Genomic DNA, 21,617 nt, shown 5'->3' with positions numbered 1-21,617 from the left:
TCCCCACTGCCTTGGCCCTGGCCCAGAGACCCTCCTTCTGCCAGAGACCCTCAGATCTGTCCCACTCCTGCCCAGGCCCCCGTAGGCACCCTTGATGCCAATGATGTAGAGCTGGCCATGCCCACCCAGTAGGCCATACACACTCCAGCCACGCCCACCCAGTGGGCCACACCCACCCTGGCTATACCCACCCGGCCCCCCGAGGGCAACCACAATGCTGATGTGGCCCTCAATGAAATGGAGTTTGACACCCCTGGTCTAGTTGTTTTGGTGTGCAATGCCAAGGAGGTAAAAAGAGAAAAAGAAGTGCAAACAGAACACACTTTCATATACTGGCGCCTAATCAGGTTATCCTAGATTTTTTTAAAAGATTTTTTAAGATTTTTTAAACAAGAGGCTAGATCAGGGGTAGGCAACCTCGGCTCTTTTATGACTCATGGACTTCAATTCCCAGAATTCCTGAGCCAGCTGGAATTCCTGGCTCAGGAATTCTGGGAGTTGAAGTCCATGAGTCATAAAAGAGCCGAGGTTGCCTACCCCGGGCTAGACAGTCACTTATCTGAGATGGATGGTTCTCCTGCTTAAGAGGGGGTCTGGATTAGAAGACCTCCAAGGTCCCTTCCAGCTTTATTCTATTATTATTATTATTATTATTGTTAAAAAAGTCTCCTCCTCTCCAATGGAAAGAAATCAAGTGTGGGTCTGCACGGATTAATCCATTCATTCTGGATTTCCTGGCATTGCCCACCTCAGACAAACCTGGTCCGTGACTGTCAGAAGGCGCCTGAGCAAACCAATGTGGCAGGAGGGAAGGAACGGTTGCCATGTTATTCCTCGCGGTATTACAGCCAGGCTAGGAAAATGCTATACGTAGTCCTTGATTTATGACATCCAATTGGGAGCAGAATTTCTGTTGCTAAGCAAAGTGGTTCTTAAGTGAGTCGCACCTGATTTCATGCCCTTTTCTGCCCCGGTTGTTAAGCAAATCACTGCGGTTGTTAAGTGAATCCTGTGGTTGTTAAGCAAATCCAGCTTCTCCCAGTGATTGCTTGAAGGAAGCTGGCTGGGAAGGTTGCAAATGGCAATGATGTAACTCTGGAACACTCCAACAATCATAAATAAGTGCCAATTGCCTTGCCCCTCTTCTACTTCCTCTTTTCTCCTTCTCTCCTCCCTCCCTCTCCTCCTTCTCCTTCTCTTTTCCCTTCTCCTTCTTTCCTTTCCTCCTCCTCCTCTTCTTCTCCTTCCTCTTTTCTGCTTCTTCCTCTCTCTCTCTTTCTCCTTCTCTCTTCCCTTTTCCTTCCCCTTCTCCTCCTCCTCGATTGGCTTTTGTTCTTAATCTGTACAATCTTTGCAATCCAGGGTCACTGTGCATTTGAAGGCCTTATAAATTTAATAAATAATGTTATCCTCTAACAACCAGGGAACCGTAGCAATTGTTTGCATTCACCAACGCTTTCGGCATGCAAAGACTCCGGCATATCCCATCAGAACTGCAGTTCGAACATAATAGGCATGCTGTTTTGTTAAAGAAAGACAAACCATCAACACAAACCCTGGGCTTCTCCCCATCCTACGATGATTGTATTAAGTGTTGATTTTTAAAACTTGGTTTTCTGGAAGGAATCATACATTCACTGGCTTAGTCACAGCCAGGCACTGCAGTGGTGGATGCAAAGATCATATGAAGGCTGTGGAGGACTTGAGATTTAATTCCAGAACAGTGTTTAGGGACATGAACATAGCACCTGTCTAGAAGTCTTTAAAGCTGGCACCTGCTTTATGGAATGGAACCTAAAGCATTATACAGGCCTAAAATAACTCTCTCAATAGGCTACAGCAGTCTACAAGCCCAACAGGGATAATATTTAAACCACCAAACTTTCTAATCAAATTTCTGCCTTAAGGCAACACCATTGAGAGCTTGTTCAGAAGTTGGATCCACTTCCTTCAAAGAATATAGGATAAAGTTTTTTCATACTGCCTTGTTTACTGCTGTGGAAACTGGTTACAGTCACCCAGCATGTTTACCCTGGTTCCTTAAGGAACCCAATTCCCTTTTTTTTTCTTGGTTTCTGATTCTTGGAGATTGCCTAGACCACAGGTCTGCAACCCGCGGCTCCGGAGCCGCATGCAGCTCTTTCAGCCGTCTCCTGCGGCTCCCAGTCCTCTGCCATGTGCAGTCCCCCCCAAAAAAGGGACTAAAAAAGTTCAACCAATCAATTCAAATATGCAGGGTAGGTGCATATCTTGCCTTGGCTCCACTCTTCAGTCAAGCCCTGTTCTGCACATACACGCATGTACATGCATGCGCACACATTTTTTGCGGCTCCCAGTTTATCCTTTTGTGAGGGAACCAGTTCCGAGTGGCTCTTTCACTGTTTCAGGTTGCTGACCCCTGGCTAGACCAGGGATCTTCAAACTTGGCCCTTTTATGACTTTTGGACTTCAAGTCCCAGAATTCCTCAGCCTGGCATGCTGGCCTTTTCTTGGCAAGGTTTTTTTTCAGAAAAGGTTTGCCATTGTTTCCTTACTAGGGCTGAGAAGAGAGTGGCTTGCTCAAGGTCGTCCACTAATGCAGAGGTAGAACTATGATCTCCCTGCTTCTAGCCTGATGCCTTAATCGCTACTTCAGAGAAAATGACAGAATGCATCGAACTGTATACTAATCAAATTGCTTGGAGTCACACAATGCATTAAAGAACACATACGGACACACATACACACAAATAGAACAGAGAATCATAGGGCTGGAAGGGATCTAGAGATCTTCTAGTCCAACCTTCATTCCATGCAAATGGCTGTCCATACTCCTTTTAAAAACCTCCAGTGCTTGAGCACCCATAACTTCTGGAGGCAAGTCGTTCCACTGCTTAATTGTTCTAACTGTCAGGAAATATCTTCTTAGTTCTAGGTTGCTTCTCTCTTTGGTCAGTTTCCATCTGTTGCTTCTTGTCCTGCCTTCAGGTGCTTTGGAGAATAGGTTGACCCCCTCTTCTTTGTGGCAACCCCTGAGGTATTGGAAGACTGCCATCATGTCACCTCTAGTTCTTTTTTTTACTAGATTAGACATAGCCAATTCCATTCCAGTTCCATATGCAACCATTCTTCATATATTTTACCCACCTGCCCTCTAATAATCTTTGTTGCTCTTTTCTGCACTCTTTCCAAAATCTCAACATCTTTTTTTATAGTATGGCGGCCAAAACTGGATGCAGTATTCTAGTGTGATCTTACTCAGGCTTTATAAAGTGGTACTAGTACTTCACATAAATTTGATTTTATCCCTCTGTTGATGCAATCTAGAATTGCACTGTTTTTTTGTTTTTTTGTTTTGTTTTTTTGGGCTGCTGGCTCATATTTAAGTGACTCCGAGGTCCCTCTCACAGTTACTGTTTTTGAGTCAGGTTTCGCCCAATCTGTACTTGTACCTTTGGTTTTTCCTGCCCAGGTGTAAAACCTTGCTTTTCTCCACATTAAATATCATTTTGTTGGATAGGGCCCATTGTTCAAGTCTGTCAAGATCTTTTTGGATTCTGAGCTTGTCTTCTGGGGTGTTGGCTATTCCTGCCAACTTAGTGTCATCTGCAAATTTGATGAGTTCCCCTTTTACTCCCTCATCTAAGTCACTTATGAAGATATTGAAGAATATTGGGCCTAAGACGGAACTTTGTGGTACCCCACTGCTTCCTTCCCTCCATGTAGATGCATTTCAGTTAAGAACTACACATCAAGTGTGGTTTGTCAGCCGCTTACAAATCCATCTAATGGTGATGCTGTCTAATCCACATATTTTTAGCTTTCCAGGAAGTAGATTATGGTCTACTTTGTCAAATGCCTTACTGAAATCCAAGTATAATATGTCCCCTGTATTTCGCTGGTCCACTAATTTAGTCACTCTGTCAAGGAATGAAATGAAATTTGTTTGGCATGATGTGTTTTTGACAAAATCTACTCGAGGAGGGTGGCATTGGGGTATAATTACAAAGAATTGAAAGTGAAGCAGGAATTCTTTGATTAAAAACACGTATTTGCCAGGAAGATTAAGGTACAGTGGCATGAGCAAGGGGAAAAAGGTAATTTTAACAAAATATCACTTGAAAGAATTCCGTTGGTCCAGAGAGCAGAGCCTGTCAAATCACAATTTCTTTCAGAAATGAGAAGAAAGCAACATTCAGGAAAAGATTAGATGAAATGCACAAATATTACAAATTACAGCTAGTCCTCGACTTACGACCACAATTGAGTCCAACATTTCTGTTGTTAAGTGAGACATTTGTTAAGAATTTTTTTCAGTGCTGTAACTTTGTACGGTCACTAAGTGAACTGTTGTAAGTCAAGGATTACCTGTACTTGATTGTACAGGTAGTCCTCAACTTACAACTTACAGTCATTCGATTAGTGACCATTCAAAGTTGCAATGGTACTTAAAAAGGTGTTTTATGACTGTTGCAGCATCCATGTGGTCACATAATCAAAATTCAGATACTTGACAACTGGTTCATATTTATGACGGTTGCAGCATCCCGGGGTCATGTGATCTCCTTTTGCAACCTTCTGACAGGCAAAGTCAAGGGGGAAGCCAGATTCACTTAACAAACCATGTTGCTAACTTAACAACTGCAGTGATTCACGTAACAACTGTGACAAGAAAGATTGCAAAATGGGGGCAAAACTCTCTTAACAACTGTCTTGCCTAGCAACAGACATTTTGGGCTCAATTGTGGTCCCAGGTTGAAGACTACCTATAGCAGACGGCCTCATTTGGAGCAACAGTGATGCCAAAACCCAGGCTGCATCCTGGGCTGTTCATCCTGCATTGAATACTATTGCATAGGGCAGGGGTTTTCAAACGTGGCCCTTTAATGACTTGTGGACTTCAACTCCCAGAATCCCTCAGCCAGGCATGCTAGCTGAGGAATTCTGGGAGTTGAAGTCCACAAGTCATAAAAGAGCCAAGTTTGAAGACCCCTGGCATAAGGGGTTGGGCTAGATGAACTCTAGGGTCCCACTCAAAACTCAAATGGACCATTCTACAATGTAGAATGTACAATGGGTTGCCAGACGCCTTAAGTTTCACTTGAATGCTCTTACACTGAAGGATAGTTCCTCTGAAATGCATTATTTTAATAGCAATGGAGTTAAATCAATATGCTTCGGGCTACAACCTGATTGTAAATTTCCATTTGGAGCTTTGATGGTAACATGCAATGAACGAGCTTTTGGCAGGTCTCTGAATTTCGCAGGAACTGAACTGCATTTAATTTTGTTGGAAATAAAAGGAGGGGATTGCTTATTTATTTGTATCCCACCTTTATTATTTTTACAAATAAACTGACAAGCATATCCAATACACACCTTCCTCCTATTTTCCCCAAAACAACAACATTGTGTGGTGGGTTGGGTGTGAGAGAGAGTGACTGACCCAAAGTCACTCAGTTAGCTTTCATGCCTAAGGTGGGACTAGAACTCACAGTCTCCTGGTGATTGGCCCATAGTCATTCAGCTGGCTTTCACACCTAAGGCAGAACTAGAATTCACAGTCTCCTGGTGATTGGCCCAAAGTCACTCAGCCGGCTTTCATGACTAAGGCAGAACTAGAACTCACAGTCTCCTGCTGATTGGCCCAAAGTCACTCAGCCGGCTTCCATGCCTAAGGCGGAACTAGAACTCACAGTCTCCTAGTTTCTAGCCTGGTTTCTTAAGCCACACTGATGAACTGACAGAGATACTGGAAGGAAGTTTTTAAAAGTGCAGCATTTATCTAGGTTTTAGATAAGCAATCACAATCCACAAATGGAGAACAACAAATGAACACACACTCCCATAGCTTCCTATGGAGCTATCCTATGTAATTGCATTGCCTACAGTAGAAAACTTTAGTGTCTACTCAGCCTCAAACATGTATACAAGATGTCTAAAGTTTTCTAGTGCCTGAAATTAAAACCTGGTTCATGCATGCTGCTCAATTTAACCATCATTTATGGAACAAACCACAATTGGCTTATTAAGCAAAAATAACTTATTAAGCAAAAATAAACCAGTGAGGTGTATAGACCCAAAACTGGATACTCAGTTGCAAAGAAGGAAGTCAGATTTTGGTTAGCCCAGATAAGTAACCAGATTAGCAATAACTACCTCTTTGAAAAGTGTAGTTAGACAAGTAGCCAGCTGAATACAGGTAATACTTGACTTTATAACACAATTGGGACTAGAATTTCTGTTGTTAAGCTAGGCATTCGTTAAGCAAGTCTTGCCTAATTTCACAGCCTTTCATGCCACTGTTATTAAGTGAGTCATTGCAGTTGTTAAGTGAATCAGGCAATTTTTAAGAATACCCAGCTTCCCTCACTGACTTTGCCTGTGGGACGCCTGCTAGGAAGCTTAGTGATCTAATGACTCCAGGACACCACAGCCATCCTAAACACACGCCAGTTGCCAAGCACCTAAATTTTGAGCATGTTTGTGTGAGATGTACATTGCTTGTAAGTTTGAATACAGGTATCCTTGACTTACAATATAATACATTGCTTGAATGCAGGTATCCTTGACTTATAATCATTCATTTACTGACTGACTGTTTGAAGTTAACACCATGGAAAAAAGTGATGTATGACTAGTTCATCGCTTTTTTCAGCGACACTGTAACTTCAAACAGTCACTATTTGTCTGAAATGTATAGGGTTTCCTGCAGGGGGTTGGATTAGATGACCTCCAAGGTCCCTTCCATCTTTATTATTATTATTATTATTGATCATTGCACAGTCATCCAGTTGTTCAGACTGGATTTGGCATTTTTGTCTACCTATCGAGTCCTTCCCAAGGACCTGGGATAGGCAGATGTGGATGTTTGATGGTATTATAGATATCATTGCAGGATTATTATTATTATTATTGTTATTATTATTATTATTATTATTATTATTATTATTATTATTATTATTATTATGAAGAAGAAGAAGAAGAAGAAGAAGAAGAGGAAGAGGAAGAGGAAGAGGAAGAGGAAGAGGAAGAAGAAGAAGAAGAAGAAGAAGAAGAAGAAGAAGAAGAAGAAGAAGAAGAAGAAGAAGAAGAAGAAGAAGAAGAGGAAGAGGAAGAAGAAGAACAAAAAACAACAACCTTTCAGGTCATCTAGTCCAACCCCCTACTCAGGCAGGAAACCCTATACCATTTCAGACAAATGGCTGTCCAGTCTCTTCTTAAAAACCTCCAGTGTTGGAGCATTCACAGCTTCTGGAGGCAGGTGGTTCCACTGGTTAGTTGTTCTAACTGTCAGGAAGTTTCTCCTTAGTTCTAGGTTGCTTCTCTCCTTGACTAGTTTCCATCCGTTGCTTCTTGTCCTGCTTTCAGGTGCTTTGGAGAATAGCTTGACTCCCCTTTTTGGGGGGCAGCCGCTGAGATATTGGAACACTGCTATCATCTCACCCTCATCACCCCTTCATTAAACTAGACATACCCAATTCCAGCAACCGTTCCCTATACGTTTTAGCCTCCAGTCCACTAATTATCTTTGTTGCTCTTCTCTGTGCTCTTTCTAGAGTCTCAACATCTTTTTTACATCGTGGTGACCAAAACTGTATGCAGTATTCCAGGTATGGCCTTACCAAGGCATTGTAAAGTGGTATTAACCCTTCACGTGATCTTGATTCTATCCCTCTGTTAATGCAGCCTAGCACTGTGTTGGCTTTTCTGGCAGCTGCAGCACACGGCTGGCTCCTATTTAAGTGATGGTCCACTAGGACTCTGAGATCCCTCTCACAGTTGCTACTATTGAGCAAGGTACCTCCTATACTATACCTGTGCATTTGGCTTTTCTTGCCTAAATATAGAACCTTACTTTTGTCACCATTGAATTTTATTTTGTTAGCACCCAGTGAATGGTTGTAAGTCAAGGATACCTGTATTCAAATATTCCAGTTGAAAATGCATCACTTGCTTTGTCCCACACTGAGATTGGTTTCTAACAAGGGGGGAAAAAAGGGAAGAGTTTTGCAAATACGGGTAGTCCTCCACTTACAACCGTTCATTTAGTGTCCATTCAAAGTTATGATGGCATTGAAAAAAGGGACATGACCCCTTTACAGTTATGACCATTGCAGCACCCCCAATAGTCACGTGACCAAAATTTGGACACTTGTCAACTGGTTCATATTTATGACGGTTTCAGTGTCCCGGGGATCATGTGATCAACCTTTGTGACTTTTTAACAAGCAAAATCAACAGGGAAACCCGATTCACTTTACAGCCATGTTACTGACTTTAACTACTACAGTGATTCAGTTAACAACCATGGCAAGAAAGGTCACAAAATGGGGCAAAACTCACTTAACAACTGCCTTGCTTGGCAAGGGAAATGTTGGGCTGAGTTGTGGTCATTAAGTCGAGGACTACCTGTAAATCTATCGTAGCATTCATTGAGAACCCTACTCTGTCTGATCCATTTGCAAGAAATCCATCTGTCTGAAATGGTATAGGGCAGGGGTGTCAAACTCAATTTCATTGAGGGCCGCATCAGCATTGCGGTTGCCCTCAAGGGGCAGGGTGGGTATGGCCAGGGTGGGCGTGGCCTGCTGGGTGGGCGTGGCTAGAGGGTGTATGGTCTACTGGGTGGGCGTGGCCAGCTCTACATCATTCGCATCAAGGGTGCCTATGGGGGCCTGGGCAGGAGTGGGACAGATCTGAGGGTCTCTGGCAGAAGGAGGGTCTCTGGGTAGGGCCAAGGCACTGGGGGCCGTTCCCTCACTGTTTCCAGTACAGCTTCGCGGGCCGCATAAAACCACTTCGCGGGCCGGATCCGGCCCCCGGGCCTTGTGTTTGACATGTCTGGTATAGGGTTTCCTGCCTGAGCAGGAAGTTGGACTAGATGACCTCCCAGGTCCCTTCCAACTTTATTTTCATCATCATCATCATTATTACTATTATTATTATTATAACAGTCCTGAGTATCCTCAAACGTTGATTCAAAGCAACTTACGGAGGAGGAGAATCAACATTTGCAACTCCGAGTAGAACATGGACTTTTGATAGTCAGTTCACACCAAGGCCCACCGGGACAGTCTAAGAATAGCTATTAACAGGATTCAGATGAGGACAAATCAGTCTTTGATCTGCATCTCCTATTTCTACTCCTCTGTATTATTTGCTTGCTTTGCAACATGGCTGCCTAAGACATAGCAGTTCTCTCCTATCTAGATTGTAAGGAACATAATGAACTGATCTGTTCTGCTACCGAAAAGGCTGTTCCTTAGGCACAGCGTGCAAGTTTCATCACAGCGGCCAAACCTCAACATTCAGGCACTGTTAAGCAAACTGGGGATGTGTGAAGCTGCCAAAAAAGGAAAAAAAAGTAGAGGAAGTCCTTAAGTTACAACTGGAATGGAGCCTGCCCGTTATGATCGTGAAGTCATAGTGGGTCAGTCATGTGATCCACCTGATTTATGACTTTTTGTTGTGGTGGTGGTTGTTAATCAAATGTGGCGGTCGTTAAGCCTACCCATTTTTCGTTGTGGCCCGGTTTGGCTGAAAACTGGAAGTGCCGCAAAACCAGGATCCATGAGCCACGGGACACTGCCAATGTCCACAAATGTGGCTGTGTTGCTGTGCTCCTGAAGTACAGTCACATGACTGCTGAGTGTGTGGGGGGGGGGCGGAAACTGTCAGAACTTTGGTTATCCAGGGCATAAGTCCCCCTTGTTCCAGTAGGTTGTAACTTTGAATGCTCACTAACTGAGTGGCTGTAAGTCAAAGACTGCCCATAGTACCAGTTGCTGAAAAGCCTTAGCTCCTCAATACAATGGTGCTCTCTGAGTTTGGTTGTTTTCTTGCAGATATTTCATTACCCAAGAAAAACCAAATGATTCAGGCAAGAGAACCCAAATGCACAGTTATAGTATAGGACAGGAGTCGGCAACCTTGGCTCTTTTATGACTAGTGGACTTCAACTCCCAGAATTCCTGAGCCAGCATGGCTCAGCATGGAAACCTCTCCCTTTCCCCTCAGCTTCGCTGGCTCAGGAATTCTGGGAGTTGAAGTCCACGAGTCATAAAAGAGCCAAGGTTGCCTACCCCTGAGATAGGAGGTACCTTGCTCAATAGTAGCAACTGTGAGAGGGATCTCAGAGCTCTAGTGGACAAACACTTAAATATGAGGCAGCCGTGTGCTGCAGCTGCCAAAAAAGCCAACACAGTGCTAGGCTGCATTAACAGAGGGATAGAATCAAGATCACGTGAAAGGTTAATACCACTTTACAATGCCTTGGTAAGGCCACACTTGGAATACTGCATCCATTTTTAGTCACCACGATGTAAAAAAGATGTTGAGACTCCAGAAAGAGTACAGAGAAGAGCAACAAAGATGATTAGGGGACCGGAGGCTAAAACATATAAGGAACGGTTGATGGAATTGGGTATGTCTCGTTTAATTTTTTATTTATTTATTTATTTAATAATATTTCTATACCGCCCTTCTCCCGCAGGACTCAGGGCGGTGAACAGGGCAAGAATAAAAATACAAATTACAAAAGTTAAAACTAAATTAAATAAATGCCCACATACTAAAATAGATATTTAAAACCTAATAAATAGCAATAGCAAACCCACCCCCCGATCCCCTCATCAGGCCAGGCCAGCTTGTTCAAAAAAGTATGCTTTTAGCTAATGAAGAGAAGGACCAGGGGTGACATGATAGCAATGTTCCAATATCTCAGGGGCTGCCCCAAAGAAGAGGGAGTCAAGCTATTCTCCAAAGAACCCGAAGGCAGGAAAATAAGCAACAGATGGAAACTAGTCAAGGAGAGAAGCAACCTAGAACTAAGGAGAAACTTCCTGACAGTTAGAAGAAAAATTAACCAGTGGAACAACCTGCCTCCAGAAGCGGTGAATGCTCCAACACTGGAGGTTTTTAAGAAGAGACTGGACAGCCATTTGTCTGAAATGGTATAGGGTTTCCTGCCTGAGCAGGGGGTTGGACTAGATGACCTTCAAGGTCCCTTCCAACATTATATCATCATCATCATCATCATCATTATTATTACTATTATTACTATTACTATTATTGTTGTTGTTGTTGTTGTTGTTTTGTTGTTGTTGTTGTTGTTGTTTTGTTATTGTTATTTTTTATTTTATTATTATTATTATTATTATTATTTTATTTTATTTTATTTTATTTTATTTTATTTTATTTTATTTTATTTTATTTTATTTTATTATTATTATTCCAAGTAACAACATCAGTTCACTGATAATGTTACCTAGTGTGCTAACGAAACGTCTGCAAGAAAACAACCACGCTCAGAGAGCACCAAGGACCCCTCCCAAGCTACAAATATTCTCCTTTATTGGATGAACAAGTGGTCTGACTCAGCCTAAGGCAGCACCTTTGTGCCCCCGCTACACTCAGTTCATGCTATTCTATGAGGGCATCCCTTTTTTTCTAACAGGGGCAGAAAGTTCCTTTAAGGCGAAGGCCATTTCTACCACCTATTTATTTATTTATTTATTTATTTATTTATTTATTTATTTATTTATTTTTCTTAACTGCCCATTCTCCCTCAGAGAGGAGTTTTGGCTGGGTGCACAATATAATCAATAAAATCAGAATGATTTAATTTTAAAATGAGCAAAAATCACATTGTAAAATTTCCAAAAGTGAAAAAAATTCCAAGGTGGGGTGGGGGTGGGTGGGGGTTTAGCCGTTGTTGATACAGGTGTGGGGATGATTGTTATGGAGCTGGCCAGCTCTATGGTTGTGTAGGCCTTTGTATCACCCTAACCCAAGGCTGCACAGCCACAGTTGCGGAAGGCTAAGAGATTGTGGCATTTCTCACCTTTGAGGGCAGGATGTTCCACAAGGCAGAAGCAGCCTCATTATTACAAAATAAGGGATTTTCATAGAATGCTACACAATAACATGGATTTTAGAGCCCGGATCTGTTGCATAAATAGCACAAAGCTGGAAATGCAAAGAGATCCCCTAGAAACGATCTGTAGATCTGTAGACCCAGCAGATTTCAAGAGCAAGAGGTTTACAGATCCCAGTTTGGCTTCAGACACCAGGATCAAATAAACTTAAGAGGACAGGAAGCAATCAGAATAGAGGTGGTCCTCAACTTACGACCAAAATTGAGCCCAAAATTTCTGTTGCTAAGTGAAACATTTGTTAAGTCAGTTTTGCCCTGTTTTGTGACCTTTCTTGTCTTGGTTGTTAGTGAAGCACTGCCGTTGATTGACCTTGCTTGTCAGAAGGTACAAAAGGGGATCACATGGCCCCGGGACGCTGCAACCGTCATAAATATGAATCAGATCCTTGGCACCTCCTAAATCTGTTGCAGATTTCGTTCCTTTTGGCCAACTTAACTTTCTGGTATACAAGATTCCTCCAATCCTTGGAGTTTGGCAGAATTCTATATCATCCTAAATCAGGGCTCTTCAAACGTGGCCCTTTTATGACTTGTGGACTTCAACTCCCAGAATTCCTCAGCCAGGCACGCTGGCTGAGGAATTCTGGGAGTTGAAGTCCACAAGTCATAAAAGGGCCAACTCTGAAGATCCCTGCCCTAAATATTAAACGAAATGGGAAGAAAAAAAACACTTTTAACTAGTTGAAGAGTTCTACAGTAGAGATAGTCCTTGACTTACAACAGTTCGATTAGTGACCATTCTAAGTTACAGCAGCACTGGGAAAAAAAAGTGACTTATGACTTGTTTTTCACACTTCCGACTGTTGCAGCATCCCCATGGTCATGTGATTTGGATGCTTGGCAACTGGTTCATAGTTATGACAACTGCAGTTTCTCGTGGTCACATGATCATCTTTTGCAATCTTCTGACAAGCAAAGTCAATGGGGAAGCCAGATTCATTTAACAACCGTGTATTTATTAATATATTTGTTTGTTTATTTATTTTGAAGTTTTTTGGCCGCCCATCTCACATCCAACCAATCTTACTTAACAGCTGTCTTCACTTAGCAACAGAAATTTTTGGCTCAATTATGGTCGTAAGTGGAGAATTACCTGTACTCAAAAACTTACTTCTTGTGGGTTAGATTTTTATGAATTGAGGCACTGGTCGTAGGAATTCAGGATGATTTTCATCTAAATCAATATGCCAACCTTTGCTTTGTGGCTTGCAATATATATATTTATTTAACCAAAAAGCCTTTTCTGATATCCTTGGATGTTGCTATTTAAAGAGTTCTCTTATTTCCATAGAATAGAATAGAATAGAATAGAATAGAATAGAATAGAATAGAATAGAATAGAATAGAATAGAATAGAATAGAATAGAATAGAATAGAATAGAATAGAATAGAATAGAATAGAATAGAATCTGGAAGGGACCTTGGAGGTCTTCTAGTCCAGCCCCCTGCTCAAGCAGGAGGACCTATACCATCTCAGACAAGTGATTGTCCAGTCTCTTCTTAAAAATCTCCAGTGATGGAGCGCCCACGATTTCTGAAGGCAAGTTGTTCCACTGGTTGATTGTCCTCACTGTCAGGAAGTTTCTGCTTAATTCCAGGTTGCTTCTCTCTTTGATCAGTTTCCAACCATTGTTTCTCATCCTTCTCTCTGGTGCTCTGGTGAACAACCTGGCCCCCTCTGCCTTGTGGCAGCGCCTCAGATACTGGAAGACTGCTATCGTGTCTCCCCTATTTCTTCTTTCCTTTAGACCAGCTAGCCAAACCCAAGTCCTGCAGCTGTTCTTCGTACATTTTGGTCTCCAGGCCTTTGATCATCTTAAATTGAGTGTCCTTTGGTCAGGTCCTTGAATTCCAGTCCAGACCTGATGCATGCCTGTACTTTTCTACCACCTGGATTAAGTATTAATTACATGGTAATTTTTCTACCTTGGGAAAACACGGCTAGAATCTGAGACAATATTTGAGAGAAATTCCCAGCAGAATAAGTACCAACGATGACCGCATTTTTGCTTTTTTATCGAAGACTAAAAAGGGGGAAAAATATCTTTCTTTGTAGTTTTATTTTTCAGCTGAGTTCTGACACGCGTAAACATGCACACCTATATACATCTTCTGGTTGGTTTGGATTTACCACTTTGCAAATGAATTGTTCACCTTAAAAAAAAAAGCACAAGTTTTTGTGTATCTTTCTGTTGATGATTTATAGAAATAAATTAATAACAGCCAGCGTCCCACGTGCTGGAAGTTTATACGGTGCAGTTCAAGTATACAAGAGACAGATTTACTTCTTAAACACTTACTTGTAAGCAGGCAATTAGCCAAGTTACTCACATCTGAACATAAGCATATACTGCCTTTGATTTTCGGATGTTGAAAGAAACAGGCTGGGTTAATTAAATAAACCGCAGTTGAATTAACTAAGGGAAAGCACAGTACCGCTTTATAAAGCCTTACTAAGGCCACGCTTTAGAATACTGCATCCAGTTTTGGTCACCATATTATAAAAAAGATGTAGAGACTCTGGAAAGAGTGCAGAGAAGAGCAACAAAGATGATTAGGGGACTGGAGGCTAAAACATATAAGGAACGGTTGCAGGAATTGGGTATGTCTAGTTTAATGAAGAGAAGGACTAGGGGTGACATGAAAGCAGTCTTCCAATATCTCAGGGGCTGCCACAAAGAATGGGGAGGTCAACCTATTTTCCAAAGCACCAGAAGGCAAGACAAGAAATAGTAGATGGAAACTAATCAAGGAGAGAAGCAACCTAGAACTAAGGAGAAACTTCCTGACAGTTAGAACAATTAATCAGTGAAAGAGTTTGCCTCCAGAAGTTGTGGGTGTTCCATCACTGAAGGCTTTTAAGAAGAGACTGGACAGTCATTTGTCTGAAAAGGTATAGGGTCTCCTGCTTGAACAGGGGGTTGGACTAGAGGACCTCCAAGGTCCCTTCCAACTCTATTATTCTGTTATTTCGTGAGTGTCTGAAACCCTTCCCACCCCACCCCCCTCCTAAATTTATCTTCTCTTTGCATACTTTCATACCATTTGGGGAGCCTTTCACATTATGGAGGCACAGGATTAAAATGGTTAATATAAATGCATATTTTATTATGTTTTTATTTTGCTCTTTTTGGTCTGTGGCTTTGTTTAGGGGGGAAAAAGACATACTGAAAGCTCCAATAAAAATATACCTGAAGTTGTCCAAGGAAGTAAATACTTCTGCAGAAGTACATATTGTTTAATTACTCTTTAACAGATCCTTAGTTTGATTTTTATTTATTTTCCCCCCTATTCTTCAACTTTCCACCCATTATATTATTTATCTCCCGTTTGTAACAGCACATTTATTGTCTGTATTTTTTTTAGGGAATATAAATAGCAAAAGGGAAGGAAGTTATAAACCTTACGAGTTCATTATAGGAAGAATGAAAACAAAATAAGACGAATCAGGGATTTCGAGGAACAGAGAAATTTCAAGATTGAAGAGACGAAACTAAATAGATCATTAATCCATTGCTCATATTGTAGGCTGTGATAAGATTAAAAAATAGGTTTAGGGTCCAACCCTTTAAGTATTTTTGGCTTTAAAAGGCAGCGCCAACTGGATTTTCGTCAAGGAATTTCTTTGCACGGATTTATAAAGCAAAGATATTATTCAGACCAATACATGAAATCCAGGTTAATTCCAGTAAAACAGTTGAACAGATTTAATTCAAACAAGCGCAGTTGGTGCATACTTCTATTCTAAACCCATGAGAGACAATTTTCAATTTATAGGAAGCACAACCTAATCCAGCTGGGTTTATACAACTCATTAAGCCACAAAAAGACAAACCAAGCTAAGAAGAAGGAGGAGGGGGGGGGGGAAGCGCCAAACGTAACCAAACTGCACACTGGGGCAAATTGCACCTGGTTGAACCTTTTTGTGACCACCACCAACTCGAATTTTCAGCTAGATTCACCTCTCTGAAGCTTTTCCATTCTACTTTCCTGGGTTGCAGACCGTCCTGTACAAACAAACGCTCAAGTCCCTTTGATCTCAATGGGGTTTACTTTTGAGTTGACCTACCTAAGAGTGTGCTGAAAGGTACAGAGGCTGCCAGAGAACCCTTGGGAAGAAAGGTAAGGGAAATCAGCCAGGTAAATAAGGTTAGAGAGTTCATCAAAGTGGCTGCAAACAAACAAACAATTTAAAAAAAAACACCCGGAAAAACCACCCAGCCTTTTGCACCAGGTCATCGCTACCTCTATTCAGAAATCAAACTTCCCACCGCGGGAAAAATGACCCGCGCGAGGTTTCCACAGACTCTTTGCATTACTTTAGAGGGCCCTTCCCACCTCGTCACGGATGGCGCCGGTAGGGGTGGATGGATGTTGTAGTCCCAAACCAGCCCAGAAGTTTCTCCAATGACTCCATCCCGAAAGGTGTGACCGGACCCGAGTCGCCTTGAATTCGTATTGAATTCGTATTCGTATCTTGATTTTATTTTATTGTTTTTTGAAACTTTAAGGGGACGGTGTAAACGGAGGAAATGAAAAGTAAGTGTGAGTGTGTGTGTGTGTGTGTGTGTGTGTGTGTGTGTAGGGGGGGGGAGTGTCTTTTCAGAAGTTTTTCCACTTAGCAAGTCCTAGAAAATTTCAAGGGGCCCTTCCAGACGATTTATAGTCCGTGCCTTCACTCCGTTTAAGGTGCTTGGACTAATCCGGAGGGAACCGGATTGAGAAAGGAGTTTACTTGTTTTTCTTATTTTTTTTTAATTCTCTCCTCCATCCCTCCATCTCTTCCCCCCTTCCCCCGAACGAGGGACTTTAAAGGCGTTAAAATCAGGGCAATTTTTCTTTCGGGTGTGTGTGTGTATGGGGGGGGGGAGTTTTATCTGAACGATTAGGCTGTCTCCACTGAATAAACCAATTTGAGACAGACAGACAGAGACCTGTTGAAGGAAACCGGTTTTGAACAAAAAAAATAATAAATCTAAATATTTCTACAGCCTTTCAGAACAGATGTAGAAGGAATACTGATAAAGGAGGATATTCAGAGTTGAAACGAGGGGTCCTTAGCTTGTTTTCTTGCAGACGTTTCATGACTTAAACCGGGACTAGATGTTACCTAGTTTGGATAACGAAACGTCTGCAAGAAAACGGCTAAGCTCAGAGAGCAACAAGGAGAGGGAATAAGAAGAAGAATGAGATTATTATGGTTCGTCGCGCAGTCTGGTTATCTAGAGATGGATCTGGCATTTTAGCCACCTACCAACTCCTTCCCAAGGACCTGGGAGACAGGCAGATGTTGGGCAAAGTCTACACGAAGTCATTGAGAAGGCCACCCTGTGCCCAGCTTGGGGATTTAATTCCGACGGCCGCAAGGCTCCGGGGTCGCACCGCGCTGAACAGAAACAACGGAGAGACTGGCACCCTCCTTCTGTTGGTTCTGGTTCCAGGCTCTGGACTGGGGGGGGAAAGGGGGGATCCCTAAATCGCAAACCCTCGGAGCTAGCCTTGTTCAAGGCCTGCCACAGGATCGCGGTGGCAGACCTCCCTCCCCAGGCGCCGCAACGAGGAAATACTCCCGAGTAGACCCGTTCTGTTTCCCCCCCCCCACTTTTTTTTCCTCCAGACTCCCGATCCTGCCCGGGTTTGCGCTGAAGCGCCCCTCGTTCCCCAAATCAAGGGGCCAAAACTTGGAGCCGCGCACGGTCCCCAAAGCAACTCGGTAGCAAAAAAAAAGAGAGGCCCAAGAACGAAAGAGATGGGCTGTTGATAAGAAATAAGAAACGATATAACTAAATAAAAGCCAGTTTCGATCCTTAAACAATCCCCCCCTCCCTTGGGAAAAAAAACCCAGTACCCTCTCCCCGATTGCAAGCCGGTTTTAGTAAACGAAGTCAGAAAATAATCAGATATTTCTCCCAGACTCTCTTAAAGTTTAAGATCCACCTGAGTCCCGAAGCTCGTTTCTGGAGAAGCTAAACCTTTTTTTTTTTTACTTTATACAAAAGTATTTAAGTTTCTCCTAAATGGGCTGAATCCTAAAAAACCCTCTCAGCTTTCAATTTCAGCTCCTCAATGGGAAGAGTTCGGAAGAGAGATTCGTTCTGCTTCTCTCTTATCTTCCTAAAAAACCCTCCTCAAAAACAAGTTATTTTAATCGGCGCTTCAGTAAATAGGATCCACCAGGAAACGTCTATTCTAGAGAGACACAAAAAGTGACCTTTCGTTTTCGCAAAAACCAAAAAAAGCCCCCCCCCAGCGCCATTTTTCGACCGGCGGCTTCCTTATATACTGATTTGCGAAGAATCGGGAACAAATCCCCAAGCAGCCGGTCTTTAAAAAAACGGAGCGGCAGGTTAATAAATAGCAGTTTATTTAGTTGATATTTTGCTAAAAAAAAGAGGGAAGGACGGGAGGGAAAAAAAAGCGCCGTAAAACCACGAGGGATAATTAGTAACCAACTTGTCAAAAAGCCGCGCGACTCTTTAAGTTGGAAGACACGTATGTATATGTGCGTGTGCTCCGGCATTTTTACACACCCAACAAACATAGGCGGGGGCACACACACACGTTTAGCACCTTACCGAACACACATACAAAATTAGAGGGTGTTTTCGTATTGGCAAATGAACAGCTGATGAAAGTTTTTCACTGGACAAAAGATATTAGAAGGCGGAGGGAAATAATCTTAGGAAGTGGAAAAGGTTTACCCGGAGTTAATTATTGCTAGATTCCTTTTCATCAAATTCACACCTTTCTCTCCACAAAGCCTATCTCTAGAAATTGATAGGTTAACGGACATAACTATTACTACTGCTGCTGCTATTACTACTACTCTGGACACAATGATTCTTGGCATCTTGGCTGGAGGTGATATTTGGGGGGGGGGAGAGAGAAAGAACTACATAGATGAATGGCCCTGCCCTCAAAATGTTCCTTGGAAATCACCCCCCCCCCTTTCCTCCCCATCACTGCAATTAATCATTGTAATTTTATTCATTTACTTAACACCAGGGAAGCCCACGGTTCCATTAAGCGGGATCGTGTGGGAATGCAAATTAATTTCAATAAAGGAGAATATTTGCAGCACAGGGTTGAAATGGGGAGGGGTCCTTGGTGCTCCCTGAGCTTGGTTGTTTTCTTGCAGACGTTTCATTACCCAACTAGGTAACATCATCAGTGTTGCAAGGGAGTGGGGTTTGCTCTCATGATATTTTAGCACTGATGATGTTGCCTATTCCGGGTAATGAAACGTCTGCAAGAAAACAACCTAGCCCAGAGGGCAACAAGGACACCTTGCAAATTAACTCTCCCTTAGTTTTATACCTTAAGCTTTAAGTTATTTGAAGGAAAAAGACAATACTGCTTGAGCTTCCATCTGATACCCACCTCCTAGCTATTACTTCCTAGAGTGTGTGGAACCATCACACACACACACACACTCTGAGGATAGTACAAAATTAAACCTCCTCGGACACCCTGGAATATGTGGCCTGTTAACACAGCTTTAGGAACGTCTGAATTGTACGACGGTTATAAATTAATCCGTGTCAAAGCCTCAGCGCAACCAACCCTGTGTTCGCACGTGTTAGGTCTGAACGGTAGAATAAGGCGTGATTGTTTTCCACCAGTCCCGAGATTGATCTGGCTCGGCGGGGGATAAGTTAGTACAACCCCAAAGCGGCAAAATTCAGTTCGACTCATATTCGAAGTCATTTTGTGGCATGGAATATTTAATATACACGCTTCTCCACCGACCTTATTTATTGCTCTAAAATATTGTAGTAATGGTACTTTCATGCATTTCTACATAGACATAGGAAAGGGATGTTTCCCGCCTATATTTCAAATCTTGTTTCCAAGGCTGTCCCTCCACTTACTTGATCTTTACCTTAGGGAATTTATATAGACAGTTTCTAATGGAATTTTTGTCTCAAGGTAACAGTATAAAAATTCTAAGTTTAGGTAAAAAAATAAAGAAACGTAAAAACTCCGCAGAATTTTTTTTAAAAAGCACCACTCTTAGGGATCACACTTTTAGTGACTCTAAAATTTCAGCGTTAATTCTACGAAACTGTATTTTGCCCCCAAGTTCTTCACCTTTTCCTTCCAAAACCTCTTTCGTTCCCGTTTAGTAAAATGAAAATAAAAACAAAGCAAAAGACCAAACAAAACCAACCACTATACTATGATCCATTTCCAGCGCTGCTGCATTCTTAATTTTGTTATTTAACCTCGCACTGGTGATTAGCGTTAGGAAACATGAAAAGCGCCACGTTCTCTGTCAGGGGACAGTTGCAATCCTTAAAGTCCTTAAAAGGATTGCGCTGCTCCCGAGAGACCCAAAAAAAACCCCTGATTTCGTTTTGCTGGGATTATTTTAATCAGTTAAAAAGAAATTTATCTCCGCGCTATGTACTTTTTTTTAAGAAAAAAAAACTTGTCCTTGATTGTGGGTGTGCGAGAGAGAGAGAGATAGAGAGAGATAAAAATCGATTGAAACTCTCACGTGGCTCCGTCATCCTATCCCCCCCCCCCCAGCACAACGACAAGGGGACAGCGGACAAAGTTGTGTAAACGACTTGTGTACTTTTGTATTACACACGCACGCAAACACAGAGCCATTCATTCTTGTAATGGGAAGGCGCAGAGTACAGGGGGAGAAAACGTTTGGAGACAAACCTGAGCGGCGGTTCGTGGTGTGTGCGTGTGCGTGTTTTAAGCCCACCCGCGGTATTATTCGGCGAAAGGTGGCCAGCCCGAGGCGGTGAGGGCTGCGAAAACGCATCTTTGCAAACCAGGTCGTGCATTCAGTCACCGGAACTTTCTCTATCCAGTGTGACCGGAACGTTCCATTCCTTTTATCCCAACGTTCTCTTCCGAACGTTCCACTCCGAACGTTCCATCCCCCTTTCGAACCACCTCCCATCACTTTCCCACGACACCCCGGACGCGCTGGAGGGGGCCCCGCTGCCTCTACGGGACCTTTTTTTTTTTTTGGTCTTCCCCTCCGCAGCCCCCTCCTCAACTTTACCTGATCATCCTCTCCACTTCGGCCCTCTGCTCCACCGCCTCCTCGGTGTTGAGCGCCTGCAACTCCCGGAGGATCTGCGGGGTGTCAAAGTCATCTCCGTCGTCCGAGCCCTCGTCCCCGGAGAGCCTGCCTTTGCTGTGCCCGTTGGTCAGGGTGTGGAAGATGGGCTTGCTGTCCGCCTCCGTCCCGCTGCCTCCGCCGCCGCCGCCTCCCCCGGGCGACAGCTGCAAGTTTTCCAGTTTCACCCCGTAGCCTCCACCCGGAGCTGCCGGAGCGTTGGGGCTGCCGGCGGAAGGCATCAGTTCCTCCAGAGCTTGGATCAGGACCTCTTTGGCGACGCCCGAGGTGAGCAGAGCGTTGAGCAGCTCGTGTTGCAAAGCGCTGAGTTTGGACACCATTTTAAGCCCGGAGGGAGGGAGGGAAGGAAGGAAAGGAAAGGAAAGGGAAGGAGAGAGAGAGAGAGAGAGAGAGGCAGAAAAAAAGAAAAAGGGGAGGGGGGAAGATAGGGAGAGGGGGAAGGAAAGCCCCCCCCCAAAAAAACCAAACCTCCCTCCCCAAACCCCCGCGTTGGGCTTGCAACGGGAAGCCCCAGAGCTCTCTCGGCTGACACCTGTTTCTGCGGCGGGCTGTGCGGTGCAAATGCCTCGGCCGGCCTTTTACTCCCTCTTGATGCTC

General features: G+C 43.1%; 1 protein-coding gene across 2 annotated transcripts in view; it reads right to left on the bottom strand.

Moving 5' to 3' along the window:
* The window catches only part of HNF1B (HNF1 homeobox B), a gene marked incomplete at both ends in the record, with an annotated part of 97,014 nt that extends 75,674 nt beyond the window's left edge, over nucleotides 1-21,340 (bottom strand). For both annotated transcript variants that reach the window (XM_081346599.1, XM_081346600.1), the window contains one exon: nucleotides 20,943-21,340. In XM_081346599.1, coding sequence (XP_081202725.1) covers nucleotides 20,943-21,340 — 398 coding nt within the window. The remainder of the gene's footprint in view (nucleotides 1-20,942) is intronic.
* Nucleotides 21,341-21,617: the final 277 nt, after the last annotated feature.

This window comes from Vipera berus (genome assembly GCF_964194415.1).
Source record: "Vipera berus genome assembly, chromosome: 1".
Taxonomy (NCBI): Eukaryota; Metazoa; Chordata; class Lepidosauria; order Squamata; family Viperidae; genus Vipera; species Vipera berus.
The sequence above is the reverse complement of the archived record's forward strand: the minus strand, read 5'-3'. Positions and strand labels throughout refer to the sequence as shown.